The sequence below is a fragment of the Cololabis saira genome, chromosome 9, assembly GCF_033807715.1.
Source record: "Cololabis saira isolate AMF1-May2022 chromosome 9, fColSai1.1, whole genome shotgun sequence".
NCBI classification, from domain to species: domain Eukaryota; kingdom Metazoa; phylum Chordata; class Actinopteri; order Beloniformes; family Belonidae; genus Cololabis; species Cololabis saira.
Genome location: NC_084595.1, coordinates 36,601,410 through 36,621,447, shown reverse-complemented (window position 1 = coordinate 36,621,447; position 20,038 = coordinate 36,601,410). Strand labels below are relative to the sequence as shown.

At 37.8% G+C, this 20,038-nt stretch overlaps 1 protein-coding gene across 2 annotated transcripts; it reads left to right on the top strand.

Annotated features, from left to right (window-relative positions):
* The first annotated feature begins 1,767 nt into the window (after positions 1-1,767).
* On the top strand, positions 1,768-15,889 carry cep78 (centrosomal protein 78). Of its 2 annotated transcripts, none has more exons than XM_061730054.1 (16): positions 1,768-1,831; positions 3,129-3,397; positions 3,529-3,704; positions 3,913-3,985; positions 4,115-4,218; positions 5,455-5,629; positions 5,746-5,859; positions 6,908-6,972; positions 7,128-7,230; positions 8,287-8,404; positions 8,631-8,673; positions 8,888-9,022; positions 9,104-9,181; positions 10,129-10,310; positions 14,628-14,790; positions 15,274-15,889. In XM_061730054.1, exons 2-16 carry the CDS (start codon positions 3,136-3,138, stop codon positions 15,802-15,804), a joined length of 2,322 nt encoding a protein of 773 aa, XP_061586038.1. In that variant the 5' UTR covers positions 1,768-1,831; positions 3,129-3,135; the 3' UTR covers positions 15,805-15,889. The 2 variants fall into 2 exon arrangements, with proteins under 2 accessions (XP_061586038.1, XP_061586037.1); XM_061730053.1 differs by having other exon boundaries at positions 8,870-9,022.
* Positions 15,890-20,038: the final 4,149 nt, after the last annotated feature.

Genomic DNA, 20,038 nt, shown 5'->3' with positions numbered 1-20,038 from the left:
TTTCGATTGAGTTAAGTGCAAATTTTATTGTATTTTCAGGCGTTATTACATTTTCAGGAAATTATTACATTATAGGGTGCTACCTAACGGTTTGTTCAGAATCAGAATCAGAAAGAAGTTTATTGCCAAGTAGTTTAACACACAACAGGAATGTGTTGTGTTGATTGGTGCAATACAAAAGAACAAATAATATTAAAAGAAAAAAATTTACAAGTTGGTTCTAAAGTGCAGGAGAAATGAGTCTGTAGGAAAAACATGTACATGAGGTGACCTGGGATGTGCGTTAATGTGACGCATAAGGTTAGGAGTGGAGTCTTTACGTCAATGTAACGTAGAGTGGGGTGGGGGGACAGTCTGTGGTAGACGGAGGAGAGGGGGGTCCGGGGCTTTTTTGACGAGGCCAGCTGCAGTCAAAAACAAAGTTATTTAGATGCCACCTGAAGACAATCTGACAAACTAAACAAAAACACAAATGTATATATTAAAAATACAATACTTTAAAAAAAAAACAGTAAATTCAGTGCCTGAGTCTATTTGTGGCTAAATGGTTGCCTTTATTTGGACAGGGAAACACAACAGTTTATAAAATTATTCAATTTACTCTCCCTAAAAATCAGCAAATAACCCCTCTACTAGTGCTCTTTAAGGTGCACACGCACTAGACGCTGTTAGACCTTTTCTGTCACTGTGACTGCTACACTATGTGAATGGCACAGGAAGTGGAATGGTGTAATATTTCACTGTACCAACCTGGATCTATCTTCAATCACACACACAGCTGGAGAGTGGAGGCAGAGTAAAAAAAGGGATCACCAGCACATTTTTATAGCCATTTTCACTCAGTGCTCAGGCTATGAAGACATGTAACTGATTTAGTTTGTTTGTGTTACCACAGCTGGAGGAGCAGTTAGGGTGAAGGGCCTCGCTCAGGGGCCCAAAGTGGTTCACCTCGGTTGCAATCCGGGGGCTTGAACCTGGGTCCTCCAGAGCCAAGCCCACTTCTGTAACCACCACAACTTCAACTAAGAGAGGCATGTTTAAAGAAAATATTTATATATGAAACACTATAATTATAAAGTATATGATCAAAAACATTCTAGAATGTGAACCATCAATTTTATATTTTGTCTTATTTATTTTTTTCTTCTTTATGCATTGTTTGTTTCCACAGAGTAATGCTAATGTCTCATATCTAAACTGATCATAAGATAAAAAGGGTAGGCACTATAAGCTACGGCTTCAGCCTACACCTTTTCGGCAAAAGAAATGTTTATTTTACCTTTTCATCTTGTTTTGTAAAAAAGTGTGTACAAGCCGAAATAAGGATTAATTAATTAATTCATTCCTTCATTCATTCCTTCATTCCTTCATTCATTCATTCATTCATTCATTCATTCATTCATTCATTCATTCATTCATTCATTCATTCATTCATTCATTCATTCAAAACATAATGTTCAACCTGCCCCCTGCCGTCTTTCATCCATTATGTGGACCCAGTCATTACTATTTTGGAGAAAACCTGTACAAGCACACAGGGAGAACCAGAACAGGCAAACTCTAGCTCTGCGCAGAAACACACCTGCTGGAACTCAACAGTGCTTACCATCAAGTCACCATGCTGCCCTCTGCCTTCACTGACATGTTTTTGTATTTTGTATTTTGAGTATTACGGGTCCCTCCACGCCGCTAGGGGGCAGCAGCCTCAACACCACGTGACGGAGGGGGCGGGGAAGTGGGCGTGGCTCTGATGACGCGTCAGCGCCACTTTTGAGCAGCAGCAGAAGCGGCGACGTGGAGCCGCAGAACAATAACACAACAGAGTTATCAGGTATTTGTCTAAACTACGGTCTCCTTTTCATCTTTAATGTGACTAACTTTATAAAGGCCCAGCTAAAATAAGCAGGTGCTTATGGCTTGTCATCAGCACGGCCGCGCCCATCTCTCTGGTTGCTAGGAGCTCCGCTCGCTAACGCCAGCAGCTCAACTGTCACATTAAACTGCAGTCAAACCTCTGTACATTTGTATTCGTGCAGCCAAAGTACACGGCAGACTATTTAACTGTAGACTAAACTCTTCAACTTACTCTTTCTTGGAAAGAGTAAGAGAAGGTAAAATATTTACTGCCATGCTTGCAAAACCTTTAGAAATGGCAGACTATCTTATTTGGTGATAAACTCCAGTAAGGCAAGGCAAGTTTATTTATATAGCACAATTCAACACAAGAGTGCTTTACATTGACATTAAAAGCGGCAAGACATAATTAGACAGTAAATAACAAATAAGATTGAATAAAATTATGAATAAGATGATAAGAAAAGAAGTAAAATAATAAAAAGCACAAGTTGTTAAAAATAAGGGCAGTAGAGTCCAGCAGGTAAGTATTTAATTTAAGAGTACGCTTCAGTAAACAGTAATGTTTTTAGCCCTGATTTAAAGGATCTGACAGTTGGAGCAGACCTCAGGTCTACAGGACGTTTGTTCCACCGGTGAGGAGCAGAATAACTGAATGCTGCCTCACCTTGCTTGGTTCTGGTTCTTGGGAACCACAACAAACCAGATCCAGATGAACCTCAGGGGTCTGGGAGCTTCAGATCAACCAGATCAGTAGTGTGGAGATAACTTTAAGTTGGGTTATTATCAAATTCCAAATGTGTTATAAATATCGTAAGTAGTTGAGCGTTTGAAAGGCTTGGTGGATATGTAGAAATAAGATCCTTAACTTAAGAAAACGGGAGTGCTGAAAATGACAGCATGTCATGGATTGATTTAAAAAAACATTATGTGGTTGTTTTTTTTAACAAACAACACGTTATAAATAGTGTGAGGTACTTCACTTTTATAATGCTTAACAGTGTATTTGTACCTCAGATTTCAGTATTTTGAGTTGTTAAATAATCTGTCCTGATGATGCAATTTTTACATAAAGTCTTGTTTAGGTTTGCACAAGTTTGGGTTCGAGTTCATGCAACTATTTAATACATGAAAACAACATGATTTATGGTCTTTATTTTTGTTTGCCCATTATTACCAGACTATTAGTTTAATAATTATTGACCTAATTTTCCTTTAGCTATTACTACACATGAGGTTGGGATTTGTATTTGTCTAATTTATTTATCTCCTAGGTTAAAGATGGTTCAGGACAACGCGCAGATACGGCGGCAGGGTGCCCATGACTTCATGGCGTACTATGAATTTGCCTGTGCTCGGCAGGATTCAGTCCCTCTCTCTGCTGTTAAGATGAATCTTGAGAAAGGGTTGCTGGACTTTAACGGAGACAGGATCAAAATAAATGACTGGCCACCAATTCTTCATTCTATATCCATCAACAAGCACCTACACCACATTGCAATAAGCAGCACATACCGAGCTAGTCTAGCTTCTGGTGATGCAGGTAAGTCAGAAAATTACTGGAGTAACAGTACTACCACTATTATTAAATGTGTATAAAGAGTGACATGAGAAATTTTAATGGCTTAATTTTACATACAAAAGGTAAATACAGTGTATCACCACCAATTTCAGATAAAACCTATCCTAAGGCTGCCTTCAGGAGGAGGGTCCCAGCCATTTGCTCCAAGGACATGACTTTAAAGTTGTGCAAGGCCCTGAGAGAGTGTTTGACTGTTTCTCCCAACCTCAAAACTCTGCAGCTTAAAGGTCTTCTGCTGAGAGAGAGGGACCTAATCACCTTAACAAAGGTAAAAAAGACATGGAACTACTTTCAGTACTTACTTAAAACTGTTTTTAACGATGTCATTGTTGAAGAGGTAGAACGTCTTGTATCCCATGTGCGACATAGGAGCTGAATAAATAGAATAAAATGTATTCAAGCTATTTTTTTCTTTTGCCCAGAAAAATGTGATGAAATCTAGAAAAAATTAGCCATACTTATGTATCCTGTTTCAGGGTTTGGCGAAAAGTACTTCCTTGGAAAATCTATCCATGGCTAATTGTCCGATCTCTGACCAGGGCTTAGAGAGTATGTACTGTATATTAATTATTTATTTTTACTTATCACAAGTTGTTTGTTTTTTGTTTTACATGGCCTCGCTTGACATAGACATATTGGTTATGTAATTATGTAAAAGGTTATTTCTATGTGTTTCAGTCATTTGTCAAAGTGTCAAGTATTCCTCGAGCCTTCGGACAATAGATTTCACTGGATGCAGTCTTACCTGGCGAGGAGCAGAACATTTGACCAACATCATCAAGGTCTGACATGAAGTTGAGAAGCCAAAATGAATAAATTTGTCATTTAATAATTTGTCTGAACGTGTATTTAACAGGCATAATCTAACTTAAACACGATTCTTCGCTGATCAACTCCACTTTTTTTTTTAGAAAATGTAAACGGATGTAGGGTATCATGCTAGATACACAAAAACAATTACTTAAGATGTCATGCTGTTGTAAGCTATTCACATAATGGTTTTTGTGCAAGAACCCACAAGCTCTTGGAAAAGATGCCACGTTGATTGAAAAAAAGCAGATGTAATAAAAGCATGAATAACACCCAAAGTCTTGTGAAGGGAGGTAGACCTTCACCTTACTGAGGACTTTTCAATCAAAGACAATGGTCTTCTTTACTGAACTAACCTGTTTAATACATTTTAATGCACCATCTAACATTACCCCAATGTTTTTTTTGCAACTGAGTGACAGTAAGACTCCAACCAGCAATAACCCAGTCAAACCCATCTAGAAGGCTCAGCTTTCCAAATACAATGATTTCTGATTAATGACTTAGAAAATATGACTCTATCCATGACTGCACATTGCTAAAAAGGTTTAGCAGGGTCTGAATATTAACATGACTATCTGCTTTTATTGCCAGATAGATCTGGAGATCATCTGAAAAACAAAAAATATGATATTGTGCATTTTAAAAATGGACCCTAAGAAGAAAGAGTCTATAAAGATAATATGGAGCTTTGGGGAAACCTGTAACTAGGTGGGGACGCAGCTTAAGAATTCAGATGTAACTTAACAGAAAAACTCCTATTAGGCGGATAATATCGGAACCATTTCAAGACTGTACCTTTAATACTGACTCACGACTCAAGGTGTGATAAAAGAATGTTGTGGTCGACTGAATTCAAAATGACCTGTAACAAAATGATGTACTAAGACCTCGGATCTTTTCAAATTTGGCTTTGAGAATTTTTTTTAAAACTAACTGATGTTTTGACAGAGTTGGGTAAGCCATCCTTGTCTAGAAAAACTAAGAGCCAGTGAACTTCTGAACTTCCAAATTTCATTCCCAACTTTTGAATATGTTGCTGACATCACATTCTTAATTTGTTAAAATACACAATGAAGTTGGCCAGTGAAGACTTAGAATAGTTTTTGGTTACAACGGCCACTGGTATTAATAAATTAGTAGTAGTAGTGGTGGAATTACTGAAATTTTAACCTTTCTTTCTTTTCTGTCTCTCTTTCCCCCTCAAGTATCAAGGAATGCAGAGACATGGTACTGCGTGGGCAGAGTCTCTGAGGTACCGACATCCACAGTTTGAGGGGATGAGAGGTCTCCGTCGTGTCACTCTTAACTGTAACACTTTGATTGGGGATCGAGGTGTCGCTGCGCTTGCACACGAGCTTGCTGAAGACCTCTGGATTAAAGGTTGGTATATGCAAGTTTCAGAGTTTACAAAGCTGAATTGAAGTTTGTTTGCTTTTATTCTTTATATTTTATAGATTTTTGCTCAGGGTTTCTGTTTTGTGATTCTTGTTGAACAGCTGTGGATCTACAGAGGTGTGGTCTGTCCAATGAAGGAGCTCGTCGTTTGTTGGAAGCCTTGAAAACAAATTCTTCACTGCGTGTACTGGATATCCGTAGTAACCCTTTAGTTGGTAAGACAACACATTTGGCCTCATTCATGAAATGTGAGCAGAATTACTTTGTGCATTAAGTTTTCGTATTCTGTGGTCTGATTTCGACAATATGCATATATATTAAAAACTTGAGAATACATTTGAAATATTATACATTTATCTAGACAGCTGGTGAAAGACCACAAATCAGTTAAAAGAAGGAATCGCTTCCAATTGGACAAACATAAATATAAAAAAGAAATTCCTACAGATACAATAGGGCCTTCACACTGTCAGTGCTCGGGCCCTAATAAAAATTAATACATAGATATATATTGCAAGTACTAGGTTGAGGACTAACGAAGGAGTGTGGCTGTCGCCATCAGGTATGATTCCGGCAAAAGAGAGATAACTTCAGTCCGACTCAAGTTATAAAGGCAATGCAGTTGTTTTCAGCAGAAAGTTGTGTATGTGGAGAAATTTAGATTTTTGTTTGCATCTGAATTTTTGCTTCACCTCTTGAATGCTTTATTTGGCGTTTGTCATTTCTTTCCAGGCCTGTGCCTTGGTTGTTCTTTTACTGCTTGTAAAAAGAAAAAAAAATTATTTGGTCTACCTCAAAATTGGATACTGGTATATTGTCAACTCTCAAATTTCTTACTTTCTTTCTCTCTCTTTTTTCAATGTGTGCCAAGTCCACAGGTAGACCTGCAGGTTGAGAGTGAACCTTTGCACCACCATGGTGGTCTCTGGGCAGGAAGCTATGCTAATTAATGAGCAGCCAGTGTTTCATGAACTGCTGTCCATGAACGTACATGTTCTTGGAATCAAATTCAAGTTTTACACAGTTTTTGGGAATGTGGAGTAGGTTTTTATTAACAAGGTGATTTATGTGTGAAAATATTCAGATTTACAAAGATTTCATAAATGAGGTGTGTTGTTAGAATTGTCATTCTATTGTGTGCATTCACTGCCTTTTTTCATTCTTGATATTGTGGCATAATTTCTTAACTCAGTAGTAAATATTTTAATGTTTAATTGACATTTCAGTAAAGAAATGTTTCTGAAACTTTTCTCCCCTCTACAGAGAAAGTCTTAATTAAAACTGTGATAGAGAAAGTACTAATGAATGCTGATGGACAGCCAACAGAGGTGAGTTTCTGGGAATGATGTTATTCAAAGTTCCAGAAAAGAAAAATCAGCTACTCAAAATAATTTTCTATTAGCATGCATGTTTTCTTTTCATCACTGGCTGTATCCAGTGCTCATGCTTTTAATTTTGAATTTTTTTTAATGGTGTCCTGTAGTACTGCTGGATCAAGCCCGAAACGACAGAGCCTCAAAGAGTTCCTGGTCCAAAAAAGCGGGCCCTACACAGCACAGTAAGAGGAAAAACTACATTAAAGAAAGGTATTTGTATTTTGTGTGTGTGTGTGTGTGTGTGTGTGTGTGTGTGTGTGTGTGTGTGTGTGTGTGTGTGTGTGTGTGTGTGTGTGTGTGTGTGTGTGTGTGTGTGTGTGTGTGTGTGTGTGTGTGTGTGTGTGTGTGTGTGTGTGTGTGTGTTCATTCATTAATTTGCTGTACCATTTTCAGACAGCTGGTGGAGCAGTGGAGTAGGGCTGTGCGATTAATCGATTTTAAATCTAAATCGGATTTATTAATCACAATCGATGTTAAAAAAAAATCGGAAAATCGATTTTTTTGCAGCTGGCTGCATTACAGACAGAGCCCGTCTAGTCATCTTTGTTTGGTCAAGAAGATTGTAAATGTTGTCACTTTACTAAACTCAAGTGTCACAAGTTAAGTTAAGTTAAGAGGATTTACAGTATCTTTCAATTGCACTTCATTCCCAATAGGGACATTTGTTTGCTATTTTTCTTCAAAAATAAAGATAAAATATTTGAAACAATTTATTCAGAATCAGAAAAAGCTTTATTGCCAGGTCAGACATAAATCAGACGAGAGAACTTGACTCCGGTTTACACCGATGGCACCATTAATACGGACGCCATTCCATTGTCTTTTGTAGTTTTACCAAAAAAATCGAAATTGAAAATCGGGTTTTCAGAGAAAAAAATCGGGATTTTATTTTTGTCCAAAATCGCCCAGCCCTACAGTGGAGTACACCTTGGTGGTCTGTCACAGGGACACCAACCTTGTACACGAACCTAAATCTAAAACTAGCACTTTGTGAACCTAGTCTACTTCACCTACACATGCAGCATGTAATAATAATATTAATAATAATAATCATGGATTACATTTATATTACGCTTTCTGGACACTTTTAAGCGCTGACAATGGTTCCATTATTCATTCCCTCCTCATTCATTTGAATTAATAAGATGACATTTTCTCACCATGGGTCAATGTTTTCCCTGTTACCACAAAAACTCAGTCACTTCATCTGTTCACTTCTTTGTATTAATGTGGATTTCCACTTCTTCACATGGTCATCTTTTTTAGGTGTAGCCACTTACAAAGGAGCATCTCCTGGAGGATGGAGTTCACTTGTTGTTCAGACAAACAAGTCCAGCTCCTGTAATGTACCTTGGCGTGCTGCGGCACGGGCTGAGCGCCAGAGGTGAGAAGATGTCTGCAAAGCTAATCCTTGCCTCTAAAAGAAGAAAGCAGTAGGAATGTGTTATTTTTGTATTTAGTCTGAAAGGAACCAGAAGTTTTGGTATTTTCTTTACACATATCATGTCTCTTCAACAATTGAGAATGAAACATTTGTATTTCACTGGATATTTTGTTTGTATGGAGACTTAAATTATGTTGTTTTTTTGTTTGTTTTTTTTTTATGTCAGAGGTCTGCCTCCTGGAGTTATGGTGACAGGCCCGAGCCTTCAAGTAGGTTTTTCTTCTGCATTTTACCGACCAGTGATAACATTGTCATTGTCAAGTTTTACTTTATATTAATTCTAATAATACATCACAAGAGCTCTTCAGAACTCTTTGAAGAGCAGTAAAAAACAGCTTTTTGTTCCTGTATGCATTTAAGTTAGATGTTGTCAACCACAGTGAATTATGCTGTGTATTTCATTAGCATGCGACTGCTGTGAAGGTTACCGTGGAGTCGGATTCAGAGGGAGAAGAGGACTATGATGATGAAGAGGAAGAAGTGGTTGACGTGGACCAGAGACCGTCTTCTGTTTGCCTCCAAGAAACGATCACTGCAAGACAGTATGAGCGTATCCAGGTTAGCCACATCACATAAATCCAAATTTAAGCCAAATTTGGGGAATTTCAATTTGACTGTTTTATTATGTATGCCCTCTAGATGGAGCTGAAAGAGTGTCGTCTGAGGCTGGCAGAAGAGCGCAGGGCCAGACTGAAAGCTGAGTCAAGGCTCATGGAGGTAATTACATTTAAATGAATTAATGAATTAGATTAATTCATCTGTTTTCTTTTCACCAGTGTATTTTTATAATGGAGGCAAACGTGCAGCTTAAACCTTCATACACTATATGGACAAAAAATATTTTGCCACAACTGTTAGTAACTGGATTTTAGGTGTTTCAGTCAGACCTGTTGCCTCAGAGGTTTAAAATCAAGCAGCTAGCCATGCAGTCTCCATTTGCAAACATTTGTGATACAAAAGTGGTCATTCTGAAGAGCTCAGTGACTTCATCAAAGGACTGTGATAGGATGTCATCCTTGCACGAAGATTTTCAACAGTTTAAACAACAACTTAGGCATTAAGCAGAACATCACAGAGTAGGGTTAATGACTGCTACGGCACAAGGTGTATAAAAGACACCAACCCTCTACATAGCTGAAGAGGTCTGAACTTCAACTGGCTTTGTTGTGACCCCAAAAGCTGATGGGAGTTTGATGGAATGATTTTTTTTTTACAGCTAAAAAGCTGCACGCAAGCCTCAAATTGCGAGGTTCAGTGCTGTGTTAAATTGACTGATGCAAAGGACACTTCCACTGTGGAGCAGTGGCGACGTGTTCAGATCAGGCTTCTGTGTTTGACAGTCAGGGAATTCTGGTCTGGTGAATGATGGAGGAAGATTAGCTGCCTGCATTGACTCAACTGTGAAGTTTAGTTGAAGAGGGATGATGGTATGGTTCTGTTTTTCAAGGCTGAAGGTGGACCAGCTCCAAATTAAAGTATATGTACCGCTATTTGACTAGTATGATAATACAGTACAGTCCCTGTTGGTGTAATTGTCAGGCGTCTGAGTTTTGTCCATATAGTGAATTTACCCATCTGCTCATGTTATACTGCTGTACGTAATTAATTTGACTGTAAATGATCAAACAGGAGACTGATTCAAGTGTTGTCCTATTTCTGTTCAGTATGAGTTGGAGAATGCCAGACTTCGTGATGCGAAGCAGTCCCTGTCAGAAGCACTTGCAGCCTCCGGTTCTGCAGCAGCAGGACCTGCTTTCAGCCCTCTTGAAGATGACGCAGTTCTTGAGAGTATAGAAAACTCATTTACAAAGTTCCACGCCTTCCTGGATCTCCTCAACGATGCAGGGTGGGTACGCTTAGAGCAGGCCACTTTAGTGTCATCCTGGTTATCAATTGATTCCCATTTGAAGTAGTTAAATAAATGAACTTTTGGTTTCATTATGTAGCTCATTGTATTGTCACTCATTGTATCATAAAAAAGATTAGAAACAATGACATCTTGTTATACTGTAGGTGTGGTTAGGGTCTGACGCAAATGTATTCAGGAGGTTAGGGGCCCATTTCTTGTAAATGGGCTCCTTGAAATAAGGTGATCAGATGATTTTGGTTTCAGTTTGAGAGTCTTGGATTTGCAGAGCCACACCTACCACACCAAGGGTTTGTGTTTGTCAGCACAGTTTAACTTTGCATCCTCCTTGAAGGATGTAAAATAGTGTATCCCTTATGTACGTGCAGCTTAAACTCTCGTACAGACAAAAGTATTTTGCCACAACTGAATAATAACTGAACTTTTGCTTTCGTTGTGTGTATTTAGTCATCGTGTTAATTGAGTTTGAGTGAATACCTCATGAAAGATATGACATAGTTAATGCTCTATCATATGGCTATCTAGTCATTGAAGATTATAATCACATCATTGTATTATAGAAATGATTACATACATGATATCCTGTTATAGGCATGGTTAGGTTGTGACACAAATGTATTTCTGGAAGTTGAGGGCCCACTTCTTGTAAGTGGGCACCTTAAAATAAGGTGATCAGATGATTTTGGTTTCAGTTTGAGAGTCTTGGATTTGCAGAGCCACACCTTTCACACCAAGGGTTTGTGTTTGTCAGCACAGTTTAACTTTGCATCCTCCTTGAAGGATGTAAAATAGTGTATCCCTTATGTAGTCATTTTTTCTTTGAAGGTTTAATCGGTTTGTTTAAAATTTAGATTGCAAACTGTAGTCAGTCAACAGCAACATTACAAAAAAGTTCTCACAAGTCACACCATTGTGGTAGTTGTTACTTAAATTTGGCAATGCAAGTAGTATGTATTCTGAGGCCGTTAAGATGAATGGGTAATGGTTGCAGTTAGATGATCCTTAAACAATCAAATATCCTGACCAGATTCCATCCCAGATACCTGTACCTGCTATCATTAAGAAATGTACCTGCTGGACCGCTGCCTTTTTACCACCTATCTCAAATAATAACAGCTAGGTATGCCATGGCCTGTGTGTACATAGCGGAAGTGTTTACTGACCACGTAATGTCAGGGGACAACTGGAAACCTAAATGCAGAGATCAGTATCTGCTTTCTGATTCATGCTATGCAAACAGTCATGAAAAGTCTGCACCATCAAACTAAGACAGAGAAAGAAAAGGAACATAATTTGATCTAATAAACACTTCAAACCTGTGGTTACCCAAACGTGGCCTTTGGAAAAGTAGCTAAGAAATCTTTAAAAACGTCAATGAATCAGCTTTATTTATAAAGCAAATTAAAAACAACATGGTTGGCCAACGTGCTCAAGATAAATATAGGGACAAATAAAACACAATGGAATTATAAACACATAAAACCAAGTATAAAACATCACAACATAATACTGTAGAAGCAATAAAAGCAATAAAAGCCAAGATCTCAAACTGATTTAAAAGCCAAATAAAAAAAGGTGTTTTAAGACAGGATTTAAAAACAGGAAGCGTCTGTCTGCCTGATGTGCAAAGACTTCTCGATCTACAATACTGGGGCAAGGACTGAAACAATTTGGTCACTTCTTTCTTTCATAGTTCTTTTTATTGATTTTCACTTGCACATAAACAAAACATTAAAAATTCCCTCCCCACAACGAACTTCCCTTACCCCTGCTGTCACTCAATGATGTTAGGCTTACTCAGTGAAATTTTACAACATATGTTTGTATAAAAAAAAAAAAACAATTACTACAAGGCTCTAGTGAAACACAGTATAATTGAAGACTAAAACGGATTGTAGAAGCAGCATGACAAGGCCTGAGACGCCAGCAACCCCATACGTCAAAAATTAATTACTACACTTGTGTGGAGGGTTTATCAAAAAAGGTCTCCACACTTTAAAAAAACTTATTTTCAGAGCCCCGTAGTGTATACGTAATTTTCTCCAGTTTCAGATTTGACAGAACATCCCTTATCCAGTGGGAAACTGAGGGTGGGACAGCCTCCTTCCACCCCAAAAGTACCAGGCGGCGTGCCAGAAGGGCGGTAAAAGCGATCACTTTGTGTCTCCCTACAGGTAGCTTCATCCCCTCAGGAATAATCCCAAATATAGACATCAGAGGGTTTGTGTCGATTTTAACTGTTAACATCGTGGAGAGAGCTTCAAAGATAGCCTTCCAATACCCCTTTAACTTTAATTTTGGGCAGAGCCAAAACATATGGATTAATGTTGCTTCCTCCAATTTACATCTGTCACATATAGGGTTAATTTGTTGATATTTTTTTAGAAAGTTTTGCTTTTGAAAGGTGCACCCTGTGTATCACTTTAAATTGGACTAGTGAGTGTCGTGCACACATCGAAGAAGAGTGAATTTTGACCAGGTTCCGTCAACTATTGTTGTTTGGAGGTCTTCTTCCCATGCAATCCTGATTCTAGCCAAGGAAGGGGAGTCTAATTCTGAGAATAGCCCAAAAATCTGTGAGATTGCCCCCTTCTTTGTTGGGTTAAATGATATGATGTCATCTATGATTGATTTAGAGGGTTTATTGGGGAACTGTGGAAGAACACTCTTAACATAATCCCTTATCTGGAAGTAAACAATTTGGTCACTTCTAAGCCTCCAGCTTTTCTTAGAAACAAAAGCAATACATTGACTAGCACCTTTAGCTAAAATAATGTAATTGATAAAAAAATGCTTAGTTTCATGGTTCTCTGATTAGAATTGCCACCTGAATCATATCCCCCTTCCACTTTTGCTTATTCTAGTGCTGCAAAAAGTCCAAAGACCTTTACATAGGTCAAACTGGACAACATCTTCACAAACACAAAACAGCTTCTCAGGTCCAATTCTCGTCTGTCCAACAGCATCTAAAGGATGAGGGGCACTCTTCTTAGGACAACACCTAAATCCAGTCTGGACAAAGAAATCAGATGGTTTTATAGAAGAGACGTGAAAGGAGCCATCTCTGAAACTAGAAAAACCAAACAGGCCGCCTTAGATTTCACTTCACCTTTACAATTGAAGATAGACTCCTCTTTCTCACAGGTGGGGTCACAACCATTTGCACTTGTTTAAGGACCTAAACATTTAAAATTCTAATCAAGAAAACAACATACCCCTAATGACACTACAAGAGAAATAAGGGCTGGGTCAGTGATTTAAATACAACTTCAATGACTCACTTTCAATGTTTGAGGGCAAATTATAAACATGAAACTCGCCACCAGTCAGTTAGAACTAAGAAGAAGCCTTTGGCTGAGGAAAGAAAAAATCTGTGCAGAAAGGGAAAAAGTCAAAAGGCCTTTCCTCTTATATTTTTAAATTGTACTGTAATACCAGCAATCACACATGCAGTTAGGGTTTCACTATCCTCAGGCCTGTTAAGCTTGATTACTTACCGTACACATTTTTTCAATATGTTCATTGCATTGTAACTGGAAGAGATGTTATTATTATTTTAGAAATAATTGCAAATATGACCTGTGTGCTTTGTTACTACTAATACATTTTGGCTTTTAGCCTCATCAGTCAAATTGCATGATTGCCAAAAAAACAGGAAGAGGGTGAAGGTTTGTTTATGTAATTTGGGGTAAAGTGGTAACTGCTTTCTGGTAATTGTCAGCACATTTCTTTTAAATGGGCGACAGACATTTGATCTGATATTTCAGTTTCATTCTGAGATGAGACGGTTGATTTTGTTTTGTTTTTTGTCCTTCCTGTAATGGCTAGCTAACACATCAACCAGTTATTCTTTGTTCATTCGTACTGTTCATTTTTGTCATAAATTTCTATTGATTTTTGTTTTGGAATAGATAATTTATTATGAGTTGAGAATAAATGTCCACAGGCTGGCTGTAATATTTGTTAAGTGTATTACCCCTGTGCCAGTAGTGACCAACCTGCTTTCTTGAAATATTATGCATTGATATAATCACTCTGCTCAAACTTAATTCAAGTGGAGCTTTTTTTAATTTGAATTGAATTCCTTCTGGTGTGCTCAGTCATTTTAACCTATATTTTATGTTTTTAAATCCCAGTAATTATTTATTTGTCTATTTTCTGTGCTTTAAAGCATGTCAGTGTATGCATTTGTCACTTGGACTATAAGAAGATCCTCTGTAGTATTTCATAAATGACATGCACATGTCATTGCAGGAATTTCAATGCTATTTCAAGGGTTTGCATCTGTTCTTGTAGCCTAGGTCAGTTGGCTTCGATGGCTGGTATTGACAAGTCAGATCTCCAGCCTCTGGGAAGACCTCAGCTCTCCTCTACAATAGGACCACACCCGGATGGTGCAGCGTCACTGACTGCAAGGGAGTTCAGAGATGTTCCTGACAGGAATAATACAATGTCTGTGGTAAGGAAAGTGTGTGATCTGCCAATCACAAAAGTCATCGGATCATGTTAGTGAGCATTTTAGTTTTGTGTTTGCATCTAAATATGTCAGAAAACATTGCCTGTATGTAAATGTATGAAGAAGAAGTGCTTTTAAGCACCAAAGGCCCAGCTTTTATTAGATAAAATATGCCCTCAATACTCCATACAATACAGTCACACACATACACTTTAACCTTCCAAGACCTCGCATACACATATGTGGACATCACAGCTTTTGTTGTCCATGTCATAATATTTTTTTCTTAACGGGGGGCCAAAATAACAAGAAAAAACATTGCATCACGTCTTAAGAGGTTAATACATACACAATAAAGTTTTGAGTATTTGTTGCATTACTATTTGCCCATATAGCATTAAACCTTTTGCTTTATCACTGATAGCTTGAAATGTTTTTCAAATACTGCAAAAACTTTTTTTTTTTTTTTCGTTTGTCTTTTTTTAGGCAGCGACCGTGGCGCCTGTTGTTTCTGATAAAGTAGCTGACACCACCACTCACAGATTTCCTTCCCCTGTCAGGGCATATTGTGGTTTGACACATGCAGCTGAGCCTGTTGTCAGTCAATATTTACAGCCTGACAGGGAGCATGAGTCAAGCACTGAGTACAGTCACTGCAGTCGAAAGTCTTCAGCTGGTATTTCTGTGGGTAAAACCTGCCAGACTCAGTGGAGCCCCCCCAGGACTGGTACCGTGTCTCAGAGCAGCAACAGTTCCCATCGATACAGCTCCAACAACAGCTGTGTGAACAGTCATACCTCCAAATGCAATGCATCTTATGTCAGTTCATCTGACAGCGTTGGTGAGATTATAAAGGAGAAGACGGAGTCTGCAGGATCTGTAAGATCAAGAAACGGTGAAAATGGTAGAATGGTGATAATTGGTCATTTGGGGTCAGAGAAAACAGCCTATCCTGGGAGGGGCACCCTGGATCAGATTGGATCTGTGGGAGATCAGTCGGATGTTGACTCTTTCTGATATTTATGACCACCAAAATTAATTATTCATTATATATATATATATATATATATATATATATATATATATATATATATATATATATATATATATATACACACACAGAGTTTTCACAATAGTAGTAAAATTCACTGCTTATTTCATGTGGTTTTTTATACAATATTTTTACTTTCTTTTTAGAATGAATGCTTAGTGTTTTTTTTTAATGTTATGGATTTGTATTATTGTAATGATCTTGTTTGGTCATACAATTCAACTTTCACATTTTGGTTTTATAATAAATATTTTTGGTTTAATCCTCCAAATGATTCATTCCTTCATGCATTCAACCATTAATTTATTCATTATTCATGCTCCAGCGCTATTCACTGAACCAGGCTGGAGCTTATCCCAGTTGTAACTGTGAGACAGGGTAGAACCTGAACAGGTTGCTAATCCATCCGATCCAGGCAATCATATGAGTAGCCACTATCAACATTTACCTTTTTTGGATTGGAAAAGCTTACAGTACCAAGAAAGAAACCCTTCCATCCCCAGGGAGAACATGCATGCTCCTTTCAGAAATGCCCAAGTTAGGTCTTTCCAGAACTTTCTAGTTCTAAAACAGCAATAAACAAGTATTCATATTTTTCTGTTTGTTTTAGTTCAGGAGAGAAATATATATATATATATATATATATATATATATATATATATATATATATATATATATATATACTTTTTATTTGTCAAAATGTGCTTCAAGTTGCAATATTTATGTAATTGATGTGAGCAGAAAAGAGAACCACTACTAATGTTTTTTTTTTTTTTATGTCTCCTGAAAGTATCATAAGGCTAATTAGTAAAAGAAGGCTTCTTCCTACTGGAGGCTTTATTTATTTATTAACTGCAAGATAAGTTCTCAGCATTCTTTCATGTGTCTCTCCACAGAGATTTCAAAAGGCTTGGCGCATCTTCCTTTTTAGTATGCACTTGGGCGTGCTTATCTACTTGGATCACTTCACATACCGCTATACAGATCATCTCCAACTGTACTACAACTTTCATTCTGAGCAGGTCACAGTTTAAATTTATTGCTTCTCTGGCACACCCACATGGATGAACAAATGCCACCTTCAACTAAATTGCTTAAGACTAATCTCTTTGTCATCTCCGCCAATTGGTCTGACCATATAGTATGTCCTCAATTTAGATTTTTTTCTTTTGTTCTTATAATTTCCACTTTGAAAACTCTTGGTAGGATCAACACTAGTAAAGCAGGCGCTTTTATCCAAAGCGACTTACATCTGAGAGAACAAACACATCATTTCCCCCACGGAGCAATTCAGGTGGTTCATCTTGGTTGCCCTTCGGGGGCTTAAACCTGGGTCCTCCAGACCCCAGCCCACCTCTGTAACTGCCAGACTACCACTCCCCTCAACCCCCTCAACATCAATAGATGGTGAAAACATTGTCAAACATTTTCATGTGCTACATTTTTGGGGTCAATTCTTGTCCGTTGCATTCAACATTCATTTTCAGCTTAAATATTTAGCATCTGACCTCCAACCTCCACCTCTGACAAACTCAAGTTACTCAACAGAATTGAACAGACTTTCACAAACATTAACACATTATTATAAAGATATCCTGCTTGCATTGTTGACCAACATTGGGACATTCATGTAGATCTGAGTGAATGATGGCTGAAGGTTGTGACTTAATGGTTTTTCCTTCCTCTAATTGTGGGCCTGTTTCTTGTAAGTTGACATGTTCCAAAAGGAATCTGATGTTTCACTTTCATTCTGAAATGTCTGACTTAACGGTCTGCTAGTACAGCACTCAATGTCCTCCCATTTATTTGTGTTCTATTTTGGGAGGGGCATCCTGGAACACACCATACTGTCTTTGTATCTAGTATCTATGTTCAACTTTAATTTGGCATGAGCATAAAAATCATAATCACTTTAATGAGATAAATATAAACTTATATACATAATTTGTATGTAATATTTTACACAATACAGATGTAACATAATGCAGAGGATACAATATGTAACGCTTTTTTGTCCGTGATGAGGAGACATTAATTAGCCTATATTAATCTGATTGAAATCTGAAAGAGCCTGGCTTTGCAGACTTAGACTTTTTGCATGTCTGTAACATTATTTTTCATTCTAAACATTTAACTTTCCACTTAAGGGAATTTTCAATTTGAGTGTTTTATTATGTATGCCCTCTAGATGGAGCTGAAAGAGTGTCTTTTAAGGCTGGCGGAAGAGCGCAGGGCTAGACTGAAAGCTGAGTCAAGGGTCATAGAAGTAATTTAATTAAAAATTAAATTAATGAATTAATAAGATGAATACACCTGTGTTCTTTTCCCCAGGGTGTCTTGAATAAGGGGGCAAACGTGCAGCTTAAACTCTCATACAGACAAAAGTATTTTGCCACAACTGAATAATAACTGAACTTTTGCTTTTGTTGTGTGTATTTAGTCATCGTGTTGATTGAGTCTGAGTGAATACCTGGTTAAAGATATTACATAGTTAATGCTCTATCATATAGCTATCTAGTCATTGAAGATTAAAATCACATAATTGTATTATAGAAATGATTAGATACATGATATCCTATTATAGGCATAGTTAGGTCGTGACACAAATGTATCTCTGGAAGTTGAGGGCCCATTTCTTGTAAGTGGGCACCTTAAATTAAGGTGATCAGATGATTTTGGTTTCAGTTTGAGAGTCTTGGATTTGCAGAGCCACACTTACCACACCAAGGGTTTGTGTTTGTCAGCACAGTTTAACTTTGCATCCTCCTTGAAGGATGTAAAATAGTGTATCCCTTATGTAGTCATTTTTTCTTTGAAGGTTTAATCGGTTTGTTTAAAATTTAGATTGCAAAATGTAGTCAGTCAACAGCAACATTACAAAAAAGTGGTCACAAGTCACACCATTGTGGTAGTTGTTACTTAAATTTGGCAATGCAAGTAGCATGAATTCTGAGACCGTTAAGATGAATGGGTAATGGTTGCAGTTAGATGATCCTTAAACAATCAAATATCCTGACCAGTTTCCATCCCAGATACCTGTACCGGGGGGGTGGGGGGTTGGTGGAGGCAAGCAATGTGTCAGCAAGCAATTTGAGATACTAACAGCCTTCGATTTGTAGAGCCACACTTTTCACACCAAGAGTTTTGGTTTGTCAAATCAGTTTAAATTTGCATCCTCCTCGAAAGATAGTTTATCCCTTATGTAGTCTTCTTTTCTTTAAAGATTGAATCTGTTTGGTTATCATTTCCAATTTGTAAACAAGTCTGTTATTTTTGGCCCCTCTTCTTGTAAACAGACATTTTCAAAAACTGATTTGATGTTTCACTTTCATTCTGAAATGTCAGTGACACATATATTGGTCTGCTAGTACAGCACCCAATGTTCTCCCATTTATTTTTGGTCTATTTAGGGAGGGGCATCCTGGAACACACCATATCACCGGCGGGTCAGGGTTATTTTCAGGAACAACGGACTTGAAGACATGTAAGGGTTCTACAGTGGCCTGCACATGGTCCTTCCCTGTCCTCATCAGAGAATGTGCAGGGAAATTAAAAATGAGACATGCAACAACAATGACCCCATATTAATGCAACCTGGAGACATGTTTGCATGGTATCCGCAAAAATGTTAACATTATAAAGTACACAATCATAATGTTTTTTGAAACAGCGTTGCAGGTTTGAAATGAAAAAATGGATAACAAGTGAAATTCAATTATAACTTGGGGTCTTATTGTATGCAAAGCCTATAGATCAAATGGGGTCATTGTGGTATTGAAATGTAACATTCCTTTTAAATATCAGCTTTATTTTTTTTAAAGATTTTTGTGGCACTAGTGGTCTTTATTGGGAAGTAGGCAGACAGGAAAGGGGTAGAGAGAAGGAGCACGACACACAGCAAAGAGTGACAGGCCAGGACTGTACGGAGGTGGTGGTCTCTGTAAATGCCCACTCAACCCACTGGTCCCACAGGGCCAGAGCTATCCGCCCTTTGACACAGAACAGCAGGTTTGCACCAAAATATCTTCTGAGCTGTTCATTTTCTTGTCTTGACACGTGTGCCCAGTCCAGTTGTAGAGCAGCAGTCCCAAAACATAATGCTATCCCTAATCTGATTGAAATCTAAAAGGGCCTGGCTTTGCAAATTTAGGCTTTTAGCATGTGTATAACATTATTTTTCATTCTAAACAATTTACTTTT